Source organism: Oratosquilla oratoria, chromosome 13, assembly GCF_046742065.1.
Source record: "Oratosquilla oratoria isolate Oo_2021 chromosome 13, ASM4674206v1, whole genome shotgun sequence".
In the NCBI taxonomy this organism is placed as follows: Eukaryota; Metazoa; Arthropoda; class Malacostraca; order Stomatopoda; family Squillidae; genus Oratosquilla; species Oratosquilla oratoria.
In genome coordinates this window covers 23,140,613-23,158,075 of record NC_134789.1, presented here as the reverse complement: position 1 = coordinate 23,158,075, position 17,463 = coordinate 23,140,613, and the positions used below count along the sequence as shown (strand labels likewise).

At 38.6% G+C, this 17,463-nt stretch overlaps 1 protein-coding gene across 7 annotated transcripts in view; it reads right to left on the bottom strand.

The window, feature by feature from the left end:
* LOC143032349 (cyclin-D-binding Myb-like transcription factor 1) overlaps positions 1–15,822 on the bottom strand; it is a 121,621-nt gene extending 105,799 nt beyond the window's left edge. For 3 of the 7 annotated variants that reach the window (XM_076196942.1, XM_076196943.1, XM_076196948.1), the window contains exon 1: positions 15,596–15,800. In XM_076196942.1, the coding sequence (XP_076053057.1) occupies positions 15,596–15,628 (33 nt within the window). In that variant the 5' untranslated portion in view covers positions 15,629–15,800. The other 4 variants (XM_076196946.1, XM_076196945.1, XM_076196944.1 and 1 more) reach the window with 4 other exon arrangements.
* Between the last annotated feature and the right edge of the window lie 1,641 nt (positions 15,823–17,463).

Genomic DNA, 17,463 nt, shown 5'->3' with positions numbered 1-17,463 from the left:
CAGTAATTACGACAGTACCTCGCCAGGTACATTTTCATGAAGGAATGTTATGGAGCGGAGATACATGCATTCCTTCAAGCTGCAAGAACTTTGTATACCCCGCAAGCTGAGGGAGTGGTTGAAAAGCCCACCAACGTCTCTCACGACGATGACGAGGACGAGCCTGATGACATTTAATTTGCAGGTAATGATTTATTAAACACAGGTTAGGTTAGACGAAGTCATCATCCTTTCATTTCTTCGACGTCGGCATCTATCATAACAAACATGGCGTACCATTCATCCGACACGACTTCGTTACTTACGAAATCTGTTTTAGCACTTTTTTTGTTTTTATTTCCACTCACATAATTGCATATTACGTTCATACATTATAATTTACAAAATTAATAATTTTCTATTGCTATATTGCGCCCATGGTCGTAACTAAAAATTTACTGTCATTTGTAATAAATCTTGTGTTTTTAAGTGAATAGAGAATTCCAGGAATAAAACCGCTAATGTTGGTTTTATTCCCCACAATTCCCGTAACGTGTTTATAATATTTTTCAGGGGTATTGGCAGGGCAGACCGTCCATAGAGGTGGTCTGATTTCACTGACCAAAATAAAGATATATATCATTTATTTTTGTAATTTTGCTAAATCCCAACCGATTTTTTTCATTCAACAACGAAAATGTTCAGTTTTGAATGCACTCACATATGCATGATTATCCAATGACGAGACCAGGTGCGCCTTATGTAAGGACGGGGAATAGCAAATTACGGGTGCGCCTTATGGTCCGAAAAATACGGTACATCCACAGCAAGGCCACTTCAAGTAAGTAAATAATTCCTTAGTGCACACACACCTAGCTTTTCATAACAGAATACAACATACTAGTATTTTGTGTAACTTAACATTACACTGTTTTAAGTATTTGATATAATTTCTCTAAAAATATTAATATGTACACACAGCAGAAAATCCTTATTTTCAGTGCATTCAGTTACAGCCTTCCTGGAGAAAATTTTGCTTACTAAGTGGAATATTATACTCAAACATGTCAATAATTACCGGTTTTACTTTTATTAAAAAACTGGCTTAACACTCATTCATACTAACATCTTTATAAAACACTCTATAACAAATTGCAGAATGCCACTCATGTAAGACATAATTAAAAAGCTTTGCTTTATAACAGGCATATATTATTCTGTCCCCTGGTTCTGTTGCTCACAATACCTAACCTGAGGCCTGTTTATTCATAATCTGTAACAATATATGCTCCTTTTCATGGAATGACTACCAAATAACATGTGAACAATAAAATGCAAATCTTTGGTTTCAACATAAATTTGTTACCAGTAACAATTCTATCATCAATCTAAAATTCATCTTCACAATATCCAATATATCAGCCTCACAATCAATTTTGAACTATTCTACATTATTCTCAAACATTCATTTGCAATTTCCTATGCTAGATAGTATGCAGTTGAAATAATAAGTATGCTCTTACAAAATGTCAAGTACCACATCTTAAACAAGAATAACAAATACTTAAAAAAATAAATACAAAATAATAATAATAATAATAATAATAATACATGAGCATATTCTCTATGTATATATTTTACACCTTTTCCTACTATAAGCAACACTAGATTACATAGTAATACACAACAGACCGTTCATACATGCTCAAAACAAAATATCAATTACTATTCCATTCCTACAAGTTTATATGAAATCAATTATATTTGAAATACACAACTCACTAGGAGTGAACTCATTCTAACACCATCATGCATGTGTTGCTGCCTTTGGTGCTTTTACTATACAGTATTATTATCATTATATACTTCATAGGGCTCCTGGGTTGGAATATGGTGTAGGACAATAAGGAGGTGTATGGGCAGGTGGAGGATGAGATTCATGTGTTGGCAAAGATGGATGTGCTTCAAGAGTTAGAGATGGATGCTGTGGTTTATGAGACATTGTTGGATGGGCAGGTGACGGAACTTCACATGGCAGTGTCTGTGATGAATGGTGATCATGTGGTAAAGATGGTGGAGGAGCTGCTTCTTGAACAAGAGAATGTACCGTGTGTCCTTCATGAGTTGAACTAGGGTCATGTTTCTTTTCACCTGTGTGAGTCATGATATGAGTTCTCAGGTTGCTAACTGTTGTAAACTCAGCATTACATGTTGGACATTTGTGTGGACGCACCCCTGTGTGAGTCATGATGTGTGTCTTCAGATTACTGGATGTTGTAAATGCAGAATTACAATGGGGACATTTGTGCGGTCTTTCTCCTGTGTGCGTCATCAAGTGTGTCCTTAGATTACTTGAGGTTGTGAATGCAGCATTACAATCAGGGCATTTGTGAGGTTTTTCCCCAGTGTGTGTTAAGAGGTGAGTGCGAAGATTGCTAGAAGTCGTGAAGGCCGAGGAACAATGGGAGCACTTGTGGGGACGCTCCCCAGTGTGAGTCATCAGGTGGATTCTCAAATTGCTCGAGGTGGTGAAGGCAGCTGGGCAATGGTTACATTTGTGATTATGTTCCCCAGTGTGGGTCATCATGTGAATTTTCAAATTACTAGAAGTTGTGAAGGCAGCACCACATTGTGTGCACTTGTGATTATGTTCCCCCGTGTGTCTCATTATGTGCGTCTTCAAATTGCTTGAAGTGGTAAAAGCTGCCGGGCAGTGTGGACACTTATGGTTGTGTTCACCGGTGTGCGTCATAATATGGGTTTTTAAGTTGCTAGAAGTTGTGAATGTCGCCCCACAGTGAGAGCACTTGTGGTTTTGTACTCCTGTGTGTGTCATGACATGTGCTTTCAGGTTGCTTGATGTTGTAAATGTTGCTCCACATTGTTGGCACTTATGATTATGCTCACCTGTATGTGTCATCATATGAGTCTTTAGGTTACTTGATGTTGTGAAACCTGCACCACACTGTTGACACTTGTGATGATGTTCCCCAGTGTGTGTCATCATGTGAATTTTCAAGTTACTAGATGTAGTAAAATTGGCACCACAGTGTGAACATTTGTGATTGTGTTCACCAGTGTGTGTCATGATGTGGGCTTTGAGATTGCTTGAGGTTGTGAAAGAAGAACCACAATGAGGACATTTGTAGTTCTGTTCCCCTGTATGTGTCATTATATGGGCCTTCAAATTACTTGAAGTTGTGAAACCAGCACCACAATGTGGACATTTATGATTCTGTTCACCGGTGTGGGTCATAATGTGAATCTTGAGGTTACTAGAAGTGCTGAAGGCTGAGCCACAATGATGGCATTTAAAGATTTGCTCTCCTGTATGTGTCATCATGTGCATCTTGAGACTGTTTAGTGCTGTAAATGAAGCTCCACAGTGCATGCACTTATGATGCTGTAGCTGTTGCTCAGTGTGGGACATCATGTGAAGCTTTAAACTACTTACTGTGCTAAATGCAGCTCCACACAAATGACACTCATGATTCTGGTCTATAGCATGTGACATAATGTGGATTTTCAGGTTGGAAGAAGTGGTGAATGTTGCACCACAGTGTGGGCAGTTGTAAACATGTTCTGCAGCATGAGCCATAAGATGCATCTTGAGGCTGCTGGCAGTGGTGAACACTGCACTACAGTGGGGACATTTGAACTGTTCCTCCCCAATGCAAGTCATGATGTCATTTGGGGATTTGGTGCTTGCAGCAATATGAAGTGAATGCATGACATCTGAAATTACCTCATACTTGAGAAGAAATACACTGATACAGATGCATGTCCACTGGTAACATACCCAGTAGCTTTAAAGATAAATTTATGTAACTTCATATGGAAGAAGATTTGAACTAAGTCCATTAAATATCATGTTACATTTAAACAGAGTGGCTTCACTTTACTAGAACTTCTTGGACTAGCACCCTTCAACAATTCGTACTTGACATTCAATAGCACCTTGCAATAATTATCAACCAACATCTAATAGGGAAGATCTTAAGACTTCTATACAACTACTTCCACCTTGGCACTATTTTGCCACAGTATAAGGCTTTATTACTTCATGTTTGAGAATCTCATCTGAAATTAAAGAAAAACAGTTACCATCAGGCTCACACATTTCATGTATTGAATCTTATTTCAAATCATTGTGCAAACAGTTCATAAATACTAACATACAGCTCAGCATAAAAGAATCAAACCTGTGCATGAAGCTTCTTCCCTTTGGCAAGCAAATGATTTCCATTTCTTTTTATTAAATACAATCCTGGAAAGAACATTTTATGAAACTAAGAAAACTTTAAAATTCTCATTTTGTATAATTTCAATATGCAGGATGTATACATCAGGGTCTTGAGTTTGTGAGCACCAACTGTTACCCCCCAAAAAAATAAATATAGGTTATAAAATAGAAGATATGATCAATCAATCAATCAATTCCCCAGCTCTTTTGCACATGACCCACAACTACAGCTATATATCAGACATGGAAAGTCATTATCAGAAGCACCATGATCAGCCAATAAATCAAGATCAGAAGTATCCAAACTTTCTATCCATTTGTTGCACACACAAAAACCTATAGAACTGCAATTACCAACCCAATAAAAATTGTAGCATTCTAACTGTAGGCTAGAGACATACATTTAGAATCATGAACTTTTGAAATATGTAAAAACAAACAAGGTTTTATCAAGTTTGCACTTGCTTAGTTTTTTTCATTAAGATATACTCGACTTTTCCTTATATCTAATTTCCTAACTGCTTCCAAGGTGGCAGAGGGCTGGGATGGTCCTTCATCCACAAGGAGATAAGTATTTTTTAAACAGGAAACAAATGGGTGTTGGATGGGTATGGGATAGTTGGCGGGTGGGTGCATGCTTTGGTTGGCCACCTCTCTTATATAGAAGATGAAGCCTTTCGGTATATAGACAGATAGATCTTAATTTTTCTGACTTCTTGTGAGAGAGAAAAATCCAATCTTTCCAATTATATATACAGTAAAAATTGGAAATCAGAAAACATCAGGAAAATATTAAAAAAAATTGCAAGTGTCAGATTTCCAAAACTACAGGTCTCTCCATGACACTCTGGAAATTGGTCATAGCCACTGGTTTAACCTAAAAGCCATTTTGTGACAAGATCTTGTATTGTTTTTGCTGTCCAGAATGTGTGAACATTGGGCTGTGTAGTACTAAGTGTTCTGTTTTCAATATAGTGGTTGCATTTTGGTCAATGCAACCATGGTTTAAGCTGATTTTGTATTAGTAGTTTTTCTGAGGAGGTGATGAAGAGAGCTGGGATGAAAAGGGAGCTGGCAGATAGAGCTGATGAAAGATTACTGGGATGGTTTGGACACATGGAAAGAACGAGTGAAGAAACATGAGCAAGAGGTGTGGAGAGCAGAGGTGGATGGAATGAGGTGACAACCAAGGATGAAATTGATGGATGGGGTGAAAGGGGCTTTGTGCAAGAGGGGACCTGTGGGCAAGGAAGGGAGAAAGCAGGGTATAGGGGTGAATGAATGATGGCTGTATTGGGATGATATTTTGATGCAGCCTGAAGGGATTTCTCCCCATCTTCTCTATTTTCTGCATCAGGGGATGGGAAGGCGGTCATCATGAAGCGCCCTTACTATGGATGTAGTGTCTTGCTGTGATACCTCTGACCTGGGCAGTAGGCAGGAAACAGGGATGACCCTTCATCCACAAGGAGCTAAGATGATAGGGAAACAAGGGTGGTGGATGGGAGTGGAATGGGTGGACGTGGGTGTGTGCCTTTGATTTGGCTACCTCCCTAATATGGGGGATGAAGCCCTTGATAGTTTCCCTGAAGGATGGTGACCTGAATCCAGGTGCCAGTGCAAATCTTGTCTGTCTTGGGAGTAATTTCTCTGCTGGGTTAGTTTCTGGGGGGAATATGGTGGAGTACTAGGTACAGAATTTGGTCATCCATTTAGAAGTGCTTGTTTTGTGATGCGAGTTATGGACATAGTGTGGGACAGGATAGATTATTGTATATATCCAAGTAGAATACTGATAGGGTTGATTTTATATTGGATATGGTGGGGTGTGTTTGTGTGATGTAATGTGAGTGATAGGCGAGTTCAAGGACTCTTGTATCAAACTGTGTGGATTATTCTCATATGCTGCTCTTATGACAGGATTTAGGCTTTATTTTGTGTTGTTTGTAAATTGGTTTCGTATATTTTCTTAACTGCTGGATACCAGATTCTATGAATGATATGTTCCATCTGAACAACCCATTGATATCTTGTTTGACATAAACTACTGTGACTAAAACTTCACTTCCTGGCATGATCAGTTCAGTACAATACTTGGAGTAAATTACACTTTCTTCTTATATCATATTCAATATTATATCAAATATTATGTGATATTATATTATATTAAATATTATATATTAAATTATACTTTATTCTTGTTGTTGTAAGGAGAGCAGGGGTGGAAAAGGAGATGGCAGATACAGCTGATGAAAGAGTATTGGGATGGTTCGGACACATGGAATGAATGAGAGAAGAAAGATTAGTAAAAGAGGTGTGGAAAGCAGAGGTGGATGGAGTCAACTTCAGGGGACAACTGAAAATGGATGGATGGAATGAAAGGGGCTTTGACCAAGGAAGGGGGAAGGCAGGAAATAGAGGTGAGTGGAGAAAGGATATGTATACGTGATACTGTGATGCAAGGATGGGAGGGTCAGGTGATCGGGGGAGGGCAGGTTAGGGAATGGTTATGAGTGAAAGATATTTTGACACAGCCCAAAGGGATTTCTCCCCATCTTCTCCACGTTTCACATGAGGGGACAGAGAAGGAGGGTCACCAAGTAAGTGAAGTGGCCTTGCTGTGGATGTACTGTGTTTAGCTGCATTGCTTCTGACCCAGGGCAGTGGGCAGGATACAAGGATGACCCTTCATCCATAAGGAGCTAAGATGAGAGGGAGGATAGGGTGGTGGATGGTAGTGGAATGGGTGGGAGTAGGTATGTGCCTTTTGACTTGGCTACCTCCCTTATAAGGGGAAAAAGCCCTTGTTATATAGATAAATATACTACTTACATGTACAGCAACACACACTGGACACCAAAGCGAAAGGAAGTGTAGCGATTGAGTGCATATCTAGCAGTTTTGTTGCCGAACACGAAGGAAACTAGTTGTTATTGTGAGGAATGGGTAAGCTGTGTTTCTCGGGTGACTGGTAAAGGAAATCCAGTTCTTGAAAAAAGTATAGTTTTGACAAAATGGAAAAAGGACAAGAAGAAAGAATAATAAATGAACCAACGAAGACAGAACTGGTTATAAGCATAGTGGAAAGTCCAAGAGGTGTCATCCCTAAAAGAACTTGTTTGATAGATACTCCAAGAAAAAACCAGAGGGAAAACAACAGTTTTTCAGGGTCTCAAAGAAACCCAGGTGAAATAGGTCAAAGTTTAGATATAGAGAAATTAGATATAGTAATGCATTAAGAAATCACGAAGTAAATGACTTAATGGAAGAAATCATAGATACAAAAGAAACAGTTCTGAAAGTAATTAAAGAAAAAGGAAAATTGGGTGATACAGTTGACAAAGGTAAGTGTATTGTGATCCATGGTATCCAGGAAAAATATGATATGTATAGATACCAGAGAGAAGAGGAGAGGGAAATAGCTAAGGAAATTTGAAAATACAGGATGAAGGGCAAAATTTTGATAAAGAAATTGACAAAATCCACAGGATAGGCAAATATTCAAAAGATAAACAGCATAGACCTTTCTCACCCTACGCCTGGTAGGAATAATCCTGTCAGCGGCAGCTCTTCACATCCATTTTTCTTCTCACAAACATACTATCTCTTCCCTTTTACTCTCATCTGTACCACATCCACGCACATTAAAAGACCAACACCTTAGGGTACTGGTTGGAAAACTCCTAGACCCTCTTATGCCATTACAATTTTTAGGAATGTCCCTTGTGGGGCTACAGAGAGAAGGATGCCTAGTCCCAATCCCCATCCCGTTTTTCTCGCCTTTTACGATCCAAGTGGGAATACTTGGTGGCAGCATTCTTTTCCCCCACCACAGGGTAGGACAAGGAAATGAATATTCAGAGAAATGGTACAGGACAGCAATAAGGGGTTGGAGGACAGCATAACGGAGGGACAGTAGCAGTATAATAAAAGTGTCATCATTTCTATGTGAGCAGAGTCCTCCTCTATCACAGAGAAAATGACGTGTGGCTCTGGTCCATAGGGGTGCCCCATATAGACCCTAAAGTATCAACTGCATGCTACTTGCCACAACATTCAACTATGCACTGAATGGGTCCCAGTGAACAGATGTACATTTTTATCAATCACAATTCACTTTAATTCTAAGCCATCAACAATGAGAAACTCAAGGAAGCCAACATTCAGAAATTGAAACATGGTACAACCAAGGACTCAAACCTTCACTAGCATGTGACAAGTGATAGTATCTCTCTTGATGGTGCAATCAGTAAGTCACTATCACATGTCACGTGCTAGTGCAGGTTCGAGTCCTTGGCTATACCACGTTTCAATTTCTGCATGTTGCCCTCCTTGAGTTTCTTGATGTTGATGGCTTAGAATTAAAGTGAATTGTGATTGATAATATATATATATATATATATATATATATATATATATATATATACATATATACATATACAGTAAACCCTCAATATAATGAATCTCGATATATCGGATATAATGGACAAAAAATCTGACCAGACAAACACTCATTATAATGGATTTTCATCCATTATAGCAAGGGATCCTTGGTTATAACATATCTTCAGATATAACAACAGAACCCTGTACCCATATCATCCATTATATCAAGGGTTTACTGTAATTTCTAATCCTACTAATTTCTAATACTGGACAAACTTCAGGATATAACAGATCTGTCCAGTATTTCCATTGGATATAACAGATCCTCGGTTATAATGGATCTTCAGATATAACAATAGACCCCTGTCCCCATATTGTCCATAATATTGAGGGTTTACTGTGCGTGTATATATATGTATATATATGTAAATATATATATATATATATATATATATATAATATATATATATATATATATAAATATGCGTAAGTAACCATTAGGAAAAGTAAATTAACGAAGCAGAGCGCTTTCGTATAATTACATCTTCAGTGCAGATACAAAGGAATTATTCCTTCTTTGTATCTCCACTGAAGATGTAACTATACGAAAGCGCTCTGCTTCATTAGTTTACTTTTCCTAGTGGTTACTTACGCATTTGTGAACACACACACTTCTAGTGTTTTTATTGCATATATATATATATTATATATATATATACATATATATATATATATATATATATATATATATATATATACGTACATATGATGATAATAAAAAATATATATAAATACCAAGAATGAGTGAAGAAAGATCAACAAAAAGCATTAAGGGCTAGTGGATGGAGTGAACATGAGGGGGAACACCATGAATAGAATGGATGGATGGGTGTAGGGGTCCTTGGTTATGTGGGAAATGTATGTGGCACAAGGATGGGAGAGGGCAAATGATAGGTGAGAGTGGTGAGTGGTTGTGAATAGATAATAAACTGACATGGCCCAAAGGGTTCTTCTTATCCACATTCAGTGGATGAGGGGAGAGGGCTTTCATGTAATGAAGCATTGGGGGTAAACAAGCTTCTGCTCTCAGGCCCAGCTATGGTGGCACTGTGCTTTGCTACATGAATAAATAAATACAGAGATGGTTTGAGCATATGGGAAGAATGAGAAGATCAACATAAGTGTTAAAGGCAGGTGGATAGAATGAACTTGTGGGGAAGACCATAAATGGAATGGATGGTTGGGTGGAGGGGTTCTTGGGTATATGGAAAATGTCTGTACAACAAGGATGGGAGAGGGCAATTAATAAGTGAGTGAAGAGTGGTTGTAAATGGATAAATTGACATGGCCAAATGGGATTTCTTCTTACTCATGTATTCTTGAGTGGATGAGGGGAGAGGGCTGCCATATAATGAAGAATAGAGGGTAAACCTGCTTCTGTATTCAGGCCCAGTTATGGGGGTGCCGTGCCTTGCTACACTACTTCCGACACAAAAAATGGATGGGGGAACAGGATGACCCTTCACTCTAACAGAGCTATAAAAGGGGCAACAAATAAGTGTTTGATGGGTGTGGGATAGGTAAAGGGTGGGTGCATGCTTTGGCTGGCCACCCCCCTTATAAGAGGGAAAGTACTTTTCAGTATATGTATGTATATATGTATTTCTCTCTCTCAGTAGAATGCAGCAAACTTCTGGTTACCTTACTGTATTAGTTACATGTCCTATGTCGTAACCTACAAGGGGGAAAGCTATAATAGACTTTATCGTCTTAGAAGAAATATTGTAAATGATGAAACGACTCTGACCCTTCCAGATTAACCTAAATGTTGGGATAACAGAGCAAGATTACCCACAGATTGAGTAGACATTCCAGGTTTCACCCTCCACTGTTGATTACTGCCTGTTCCTATCTACAATTCAGTGGTGGCTGTTCACTCTACCCAAAGTTCTGGTAGTGTGTTCCTACTCACATCCCTGGTACTGTTTGTTCCTACCTATAACCTGGGTAGCTGTCCCTGCACCCCATAGAAAATACTGTTGTGGTGGTTGAAGACTATGTTCCTGTTCCCTTGGCATTACCTAACATCCCAGGTTCTGGACTTCCCAAAGTCTATCCATCATCACAAAACTTATCTCAACTCAAAGCCCTGCTAAAGTCCTTTATTTTCTCCTGCTCCAGGCCCCCTCTACATTTGGGTACTTTCATTATGGGACATACTTTGTTCCTATTTCTTTATTCTTTTGTTGCATACATTGCATGTAAACTGCATAAAAATCCAAAGAATTAATTTCCTTTTGCTTATACCCTAAGCTGTCTTGTTTGGGAAATGAAATATGCAACTCCTAGTGATGTTTATCAAGAAGTGGTTAAAAATAATAAATGGATTCTCATATTGTTTGTGGATGCTGTGAGGGTGAGCATACTGAAATGCCTCGGTAGGTTGTTCATTAATTGTGTTGGGGGCCCTTTGCAGGGAGTTGCACTGGAATTTGGTATGTTCAATTATGGTAATTGGTATAAGACTTTGTAACCCCTTTGGTCTGTTGGTTGAGTGTGAAGCCATATGCAGGGTGTTGCATGCTCAGGTTCCCACCTAGTATGTGGTTTGTTATGTCACTGACAAGTTGAGTTGGGGTGTGAATCATTGAGGTGGTGATGCAATTGGCAGTATGTACATGTTTATTATGTTATGTCTTTTTTTGTGTGTTTATTCTCATAATTTATGTATAAATGTTGATAGTCTACATCTGTATTATGTTATATCCACTTTGAGCAAGGTGCAACTTTTAAAGGCTGGTGAAGTGGTCTGTTTTGAATTTTTTTTTCTATCAATACTATAAACACTGTATGCGTAATAATAGCTACAGCTCTGTACTTCTTTGCCATACCACTGATGTTTATTTGTAGCATGTTTAGGTTGTATATGTTTTGTGTTTTACATAGTGTTTAGTATTTTAATGTTTGCTAGCATGGCATTCTAAGTCCCAAGAGAGGCAGTTGCTGCTTAAGAAAGATGTGTATTTACCTAGTTGTATTTTACGGGAAGGGGAGCTATGCTCGTGGTGTCCCATCTTCATATCTCGTTTTATCTAGACTGTTTTTAAAAAAAAAATTTGTTTTTGCACACACCACTTTCTCATCTAACTTGTTCCAAACGTCTGTTACCCTGTGGGGAAAGCTGTTTTTTTTCAGGTGTGTGTGCATGATAGTGCATTTGGAGCATGTGTAGTGGGCCTGGGCTTGTTTCTAATTTATGTTACCAGATTCCAAGTGATAAGGAGGTCCAGGCATCTGTGTACTGCTTTCTTTAATAGGGGAAAAAATACAAGACCGTAGAATGGAAAGAATTTGACATTTTGTGAACAAGCTAGGTCATTTTTTATTGACCAGGTACTAGGTAGAGGTGAGGGAGAGAGGGGTTAGTGAAACATTCTGGACACTGGCCAGGTAAACAGTTCCTCTCTGGAAGGCACTGCATCTCTGAGGGACTGTCCTCCTCCCACTATCTTTGTGTGACTTGTGAACCCACCTGAGGGCCACTGCTGGTTATCTGAAGGCTGCAGGTCTTATGCAAGAGAGACCAGGGGCAATGGATTGACTGATCTAGTCAACACTTGAAAGATGCAACCACCAGAAAAGCAAACAATATAACTATCACCTGTTTCAATCCATCAACAAACTTGTATGCTTCCTTCCCTTCTCTCCTTTTTTCTCATACAAGACTACTTTATCCTGATCTAGGGTAACATGTGTAAAAGCAATAACCATACAACTTAATTTAGTAACCCTAGTTTACAATACTGAATTATGTGGTTATGACCAGTATGATTGTTGTGTGCTCACAAACTTCTGACATCAAGTATAGCTACCAATAACAAAATGCAACAAACCTTGTAGACTTGTGAGTCATCTCGTTGTTCATCTGCCAACTTTCAGTTCTTCAGAGTATGATGCCTCGATCCACAATTCATAACTTTATCTAATTTTCATTATTTTCTTATTGCATCAAGTAACCTATGGGTTATTTCTGCTGCAACTCTTGTAGTAAAATAGCACGAAGTAAACTATCAATCTCATTCCCTATCAAATTAAAACAATTTTCTACCCTACCACTGCTGAAATTCTAACTGATTCCAACTAAATCTTTTTAATTCAAAAGTGACACTGTGAAAAGGAGTTACAACTTGCTGCCATTGCTCAAGGATTCCCATGGGAGCCCCAACTATGAGCAATGTCAAAAGGAACATACATATATATACCGAAGGCATTTTTCCCCTTTACACAGGGGGTAGCCAAAAAGAAAAAAAGCATAGAAACCACTCCCACCCATTCCATCCCCTACATATACCACTCCCCTCCACCCTCCCTCCCATCTTGAGACCTCCTGGATGATGGGTCATCCCTGCAACATAACTTCCTTATTTGAGTGTTAAGGAGTTGGTACATCCTCCTGCATCTTACTGGTTACAAAATCTGCTTTCACAAGCAGGTGGATGGGAATCCCTCATTGAAGAAATCCCCTTTATTTATCATTGCATCAATAACAAATAAATCAATCAATTGTTGCCTCATATTTCACTAAGTGGAAAACCCAGAGCCCCACAGAGACTAGCAATGGTCCTTAAAACCTCCCACAGATCTCTCAGAGAAGAAACTTTGGAATGATGGCTGTGTTGTATCAGTGTAGAATAATTTTCTATGTCACTGGCTTAAAGTGGTAGGGAGAGGAGAATAGTTGCCAGTTGTCAGCTCTATATGTGTGAAAAAGTGTAAGAAATACAGTCGAAGTTGATAGAGATATCTTGGGCCCAGTCTAGAGACTGAGTGCCAGCCCCTCAGGGGTGCACCTCCTGGTGGAGGTGAGAGGATTGATGGGATTTGAAAATGGCTGGCTCTGCTGTCCATCTTGCAGGTACCCATCAATGATCCCATAATAATAAGTTTAATTATCACTAAATCTATTGTCCTTGGTCTTTCCTCCAGAAAAAAACACATCATCCTTTCCCCCTCTCATCTTAGCTCCTCATGGATGATGGGCCATCCCTGTATCCTGCCCACTGCCCTGAGTCAGAAGCAATGTAGCAAGACACAGTACATCCACAGCAAGGTCGCTTCACTTAATCGGCAACCCCCCTCCCCATCCCCTCCTGCAGAAAAAGAGATGGGGAGAAATCCGTCATCAAAATATCATTCACACACACAAGCACCCCCTACCCCCATCCCCCACCCACCCCTTCCTTGCACAACAGTATCCACACACAGTCACTCTCCACTCATCCCTATCTCCTGCCTTCCCCCTTCCTTACTCAACAGGCATTCCCCTCTTCCTCAACACCCCCTTCACCCTATCCATCCATCTCATCCTCAGTCATCCCCTTAAATTCACTCCCTCCACCTTTACTTTCCACACCTCTTTTACTAATTTTTCATCTTCTTTTCACGAGTCCAAATCATCCCAATAATATTTCATCTGTCATTCTAAGCTGTATATATATAAAAATACATACTGTATGTAAGTATACACATACACGAACACACTCATACATAAATACATACATAGACTTATGGATATAATCCTCTCCCCATCATTACCCCCAACCTGAGTTCTCTCCTATTCTTCCATTTTAATCATTCAATCCTTCTTTCACTTTTCCTCATTCTCATCACAATTTCCTCTAAACAAGTCTTCATTCCTCTCCCCAGCCACCAAACATTCTGTTGACTAAGGACCAGCCTCTTTGAGCACTGCATCCAGGTAGGGATGAGGTAGCCTTTGGGTACTCTGGATCAGTGGAGATAGGTAAGTTTTTAGGTATACTGCAATCATAGGGGGAAGTGGCACATGAAATGGGGCCAACATGGAAAGGCAGACTCCATCAGTCCCCAAATGCACTACCTGCAATCACTACACAGAAGACAGAAATCATCCTCTAACTTTGCCCCACACTCAATCACTTCAGACTTCACAAAATTTCAAGTGAATTTGGTGTAACTGCTGGCAGTGGCCTTTTTCCTCAGGCCACAGATTCCCAGCAAAAGAACAAGTATGAGGGATTGATTCACCACCTATCCCTTTTGTTTTCCATCCACATATAGACCAATTGTAGGACCCTGCACACAGATAGTGGTCCTGTGAGATCAACATTAGCAAGTGTCACCTCCCTACTGCTGATCTCCAAATCTCATCACTGCCCTCACCCCCATACAGAGATGAACCTCTAAGAGGGTAATACTCAGGCCCAAGATCTGTACTAATCAACTATATCTCCCCTCTACATTTTATCTTAGAGATGACAACTGGCCAATTTTCCACCTACCAAAAATATAGAAAGAGACCCACATTTACAATCTGGTAAAGACAAGTCCAAAATAACCCCAATCATTTCAGTGATGTCCCTCTGCTGAATAAACTCAACTATTCTAAGCCAGTCAATATCTATGAAGGATGTCAATATGACATAGTTTTCAAATTAATATTACTTCTGACATTATCATGAAGAAAAGCTGTGAGATGGCACCAAACAGCAAAAACAATACACCTCTCCTTTCCATGTATATATTTTTGCATAAGGAAACAATGTCCAAGAAAAAGCTTTTATCCCCTATTGCTATTCCTATTACAAGAACAAGGAATATTTATAAAAAATATTTAGCTATAATTTTATGATTAATAGGTCTCCATTAAGATCAATTCATTAACCACGCAATGTATGTGCATAAATCCTAAGAAACGTCTTAAAAGGAACGCGAAAATTCAACGGTTTAAACTTAATCGTTAATCAATGACAAGTCTTCCACACTGCCATCTTATGTCCTATCTGACAACAGCGTTTTCACATCACTTTGATCACCGAGTATATTTAAGTTAATGTTTCTTTAGGCAAATACAAAGTGTGACTAATGCACTAATGTATCAAATAGTTCCTCAATCCTAATACAAAACTTGAATACTGCACTCAAGGACGACACAGCTGCATCACCAACTTTTAGTAAAGAATTTGCCAGGCGACCCGCCATGTTTTAGCAGCGAAACTACACAATGACAATTCAGACAAACGTAAAATAAAACATCATTGGCCTTTTTATAATTTGACATTCAGCCTTTCACCCTTACTGCACTAATCCCCTAGTAAATTTATCACGTTCGTCTACACAACATTACAGTGCTTTAGTTTGTTTTCGTCCGGGTACTTACTCGGTAAATCCCAGGATGTAGCCAGGACCAATGGTTCTAGAGAGGGATCATCTATGTAAACATTTCAATGATTTCATGAAAGATTGAAGGCACAATTCTATTACTATTTCACCACCCTAAATCCATCATATATTATTTAAGAATACAGTATACAACTCAACATAAACAAATAATATCCAGTCCTATTGGATGGATCACTGATTGCTTACAAAATCAAGTTTTGCGGCCAAAAGCAATATAAATTATTACACATTTTTTGCATTGGTGGGTAAACGGAATGTCAACTACGATTATAAGAGCGATCTCAACTAATAGATGAAAAAATAAGATAAAGAAGGATACTGTCAATGCACAGTAAGAACCAAATTAAAAATAAAAATACTCTATATTTATTACAACATTGATAACTTAATACGACAAAGCACGACAGCCTTGTAACACTGATATCAGATGTCAAGTATGACGTTATTATCTCCTGGTGAAGTAAAGTCAAAGCATGGCTGTGTGTTCACATTTCTAACAAAGTAAATTCCTGGTTACGATCTATTCACAAACCATGACTGCTCTTAGTATTTGAAAACGCCTGAACCCCGAGCAAATAATTAATATCACTAATGAGCACCCATTTCACAACTGCGCATAGGTTAGGAAAGAAAGGAACGCGTTAGTGCTAATTGGTTACGTCTAATATAATGTTGTTTTTTCATCCAGCCAAACAGTGATAAACAAATATCTACATGATCTGCATAAGGTCATGTAAGCCTACGTCTAATGTACCCAACTGGAATACAAGTGTTTACCTATGAATGAATAGTGGAAATATAAGAAATTCTTCTTGTTCTATTCCCACCTCTGATATACCTGTCTCACCCTATCATATTAACCCAATGTGTTTATCATGGCGGTTTTTAAATGTGGTAATAGTGGGTACTGATATGATATTCCGGTAGTGTGTTCCAGTATATATATATATATATATATATATATATATATATATATATATATATATATATATATATATATGTATATATATATATATGTATATATATATGTATATGTATATATATATATATATATATATATGTGTGTATATATATATATATATATATATATATATATATTTTTTTTTTTTTTTATTTTTTTTTTTTTTTTAACAGAGTGATGGTGGGCTGGCTGGTGAGGTTATTTAATGTTCGTTAAAGAGAGGGTAGAGTGCCGGAGGACTGGAGGAGTGTCTGTATAGTTCAACTTTACAAGGGAAAAGGGGACGAATGTGGGTGTAGTAGTTTCAGAGGGATAATTTTGTTGAGTGTGGTTGGGAAGGCTTACGGGAGGTTTTTGATTGAGAGGATTAGGAGAAGAACAGAGGGAGTGATTGGTGAGGAACAATGTGGGTCTACGACAAGTAGGGGTTACGTGGATCGAATTTTTGTGGTAAGACAGATATGTGAGAAAGCTTTAGGAAAAGGTAAGGATGTTTTTTGGGCCTTTATGGATTTCGAAAAGACTTATGACAGGGTAGACAGGAAGGCACTGTGGGAGGTATTGTAGATATATAGGGTAGGAGGAAAACTGTTAATAGCAGTCAAGAGATTTTCCGATAGTAGAGCTTGTGTTACAATCAGAAATGGAGAGCGTAAGTGGTTTGAGGTAAAGG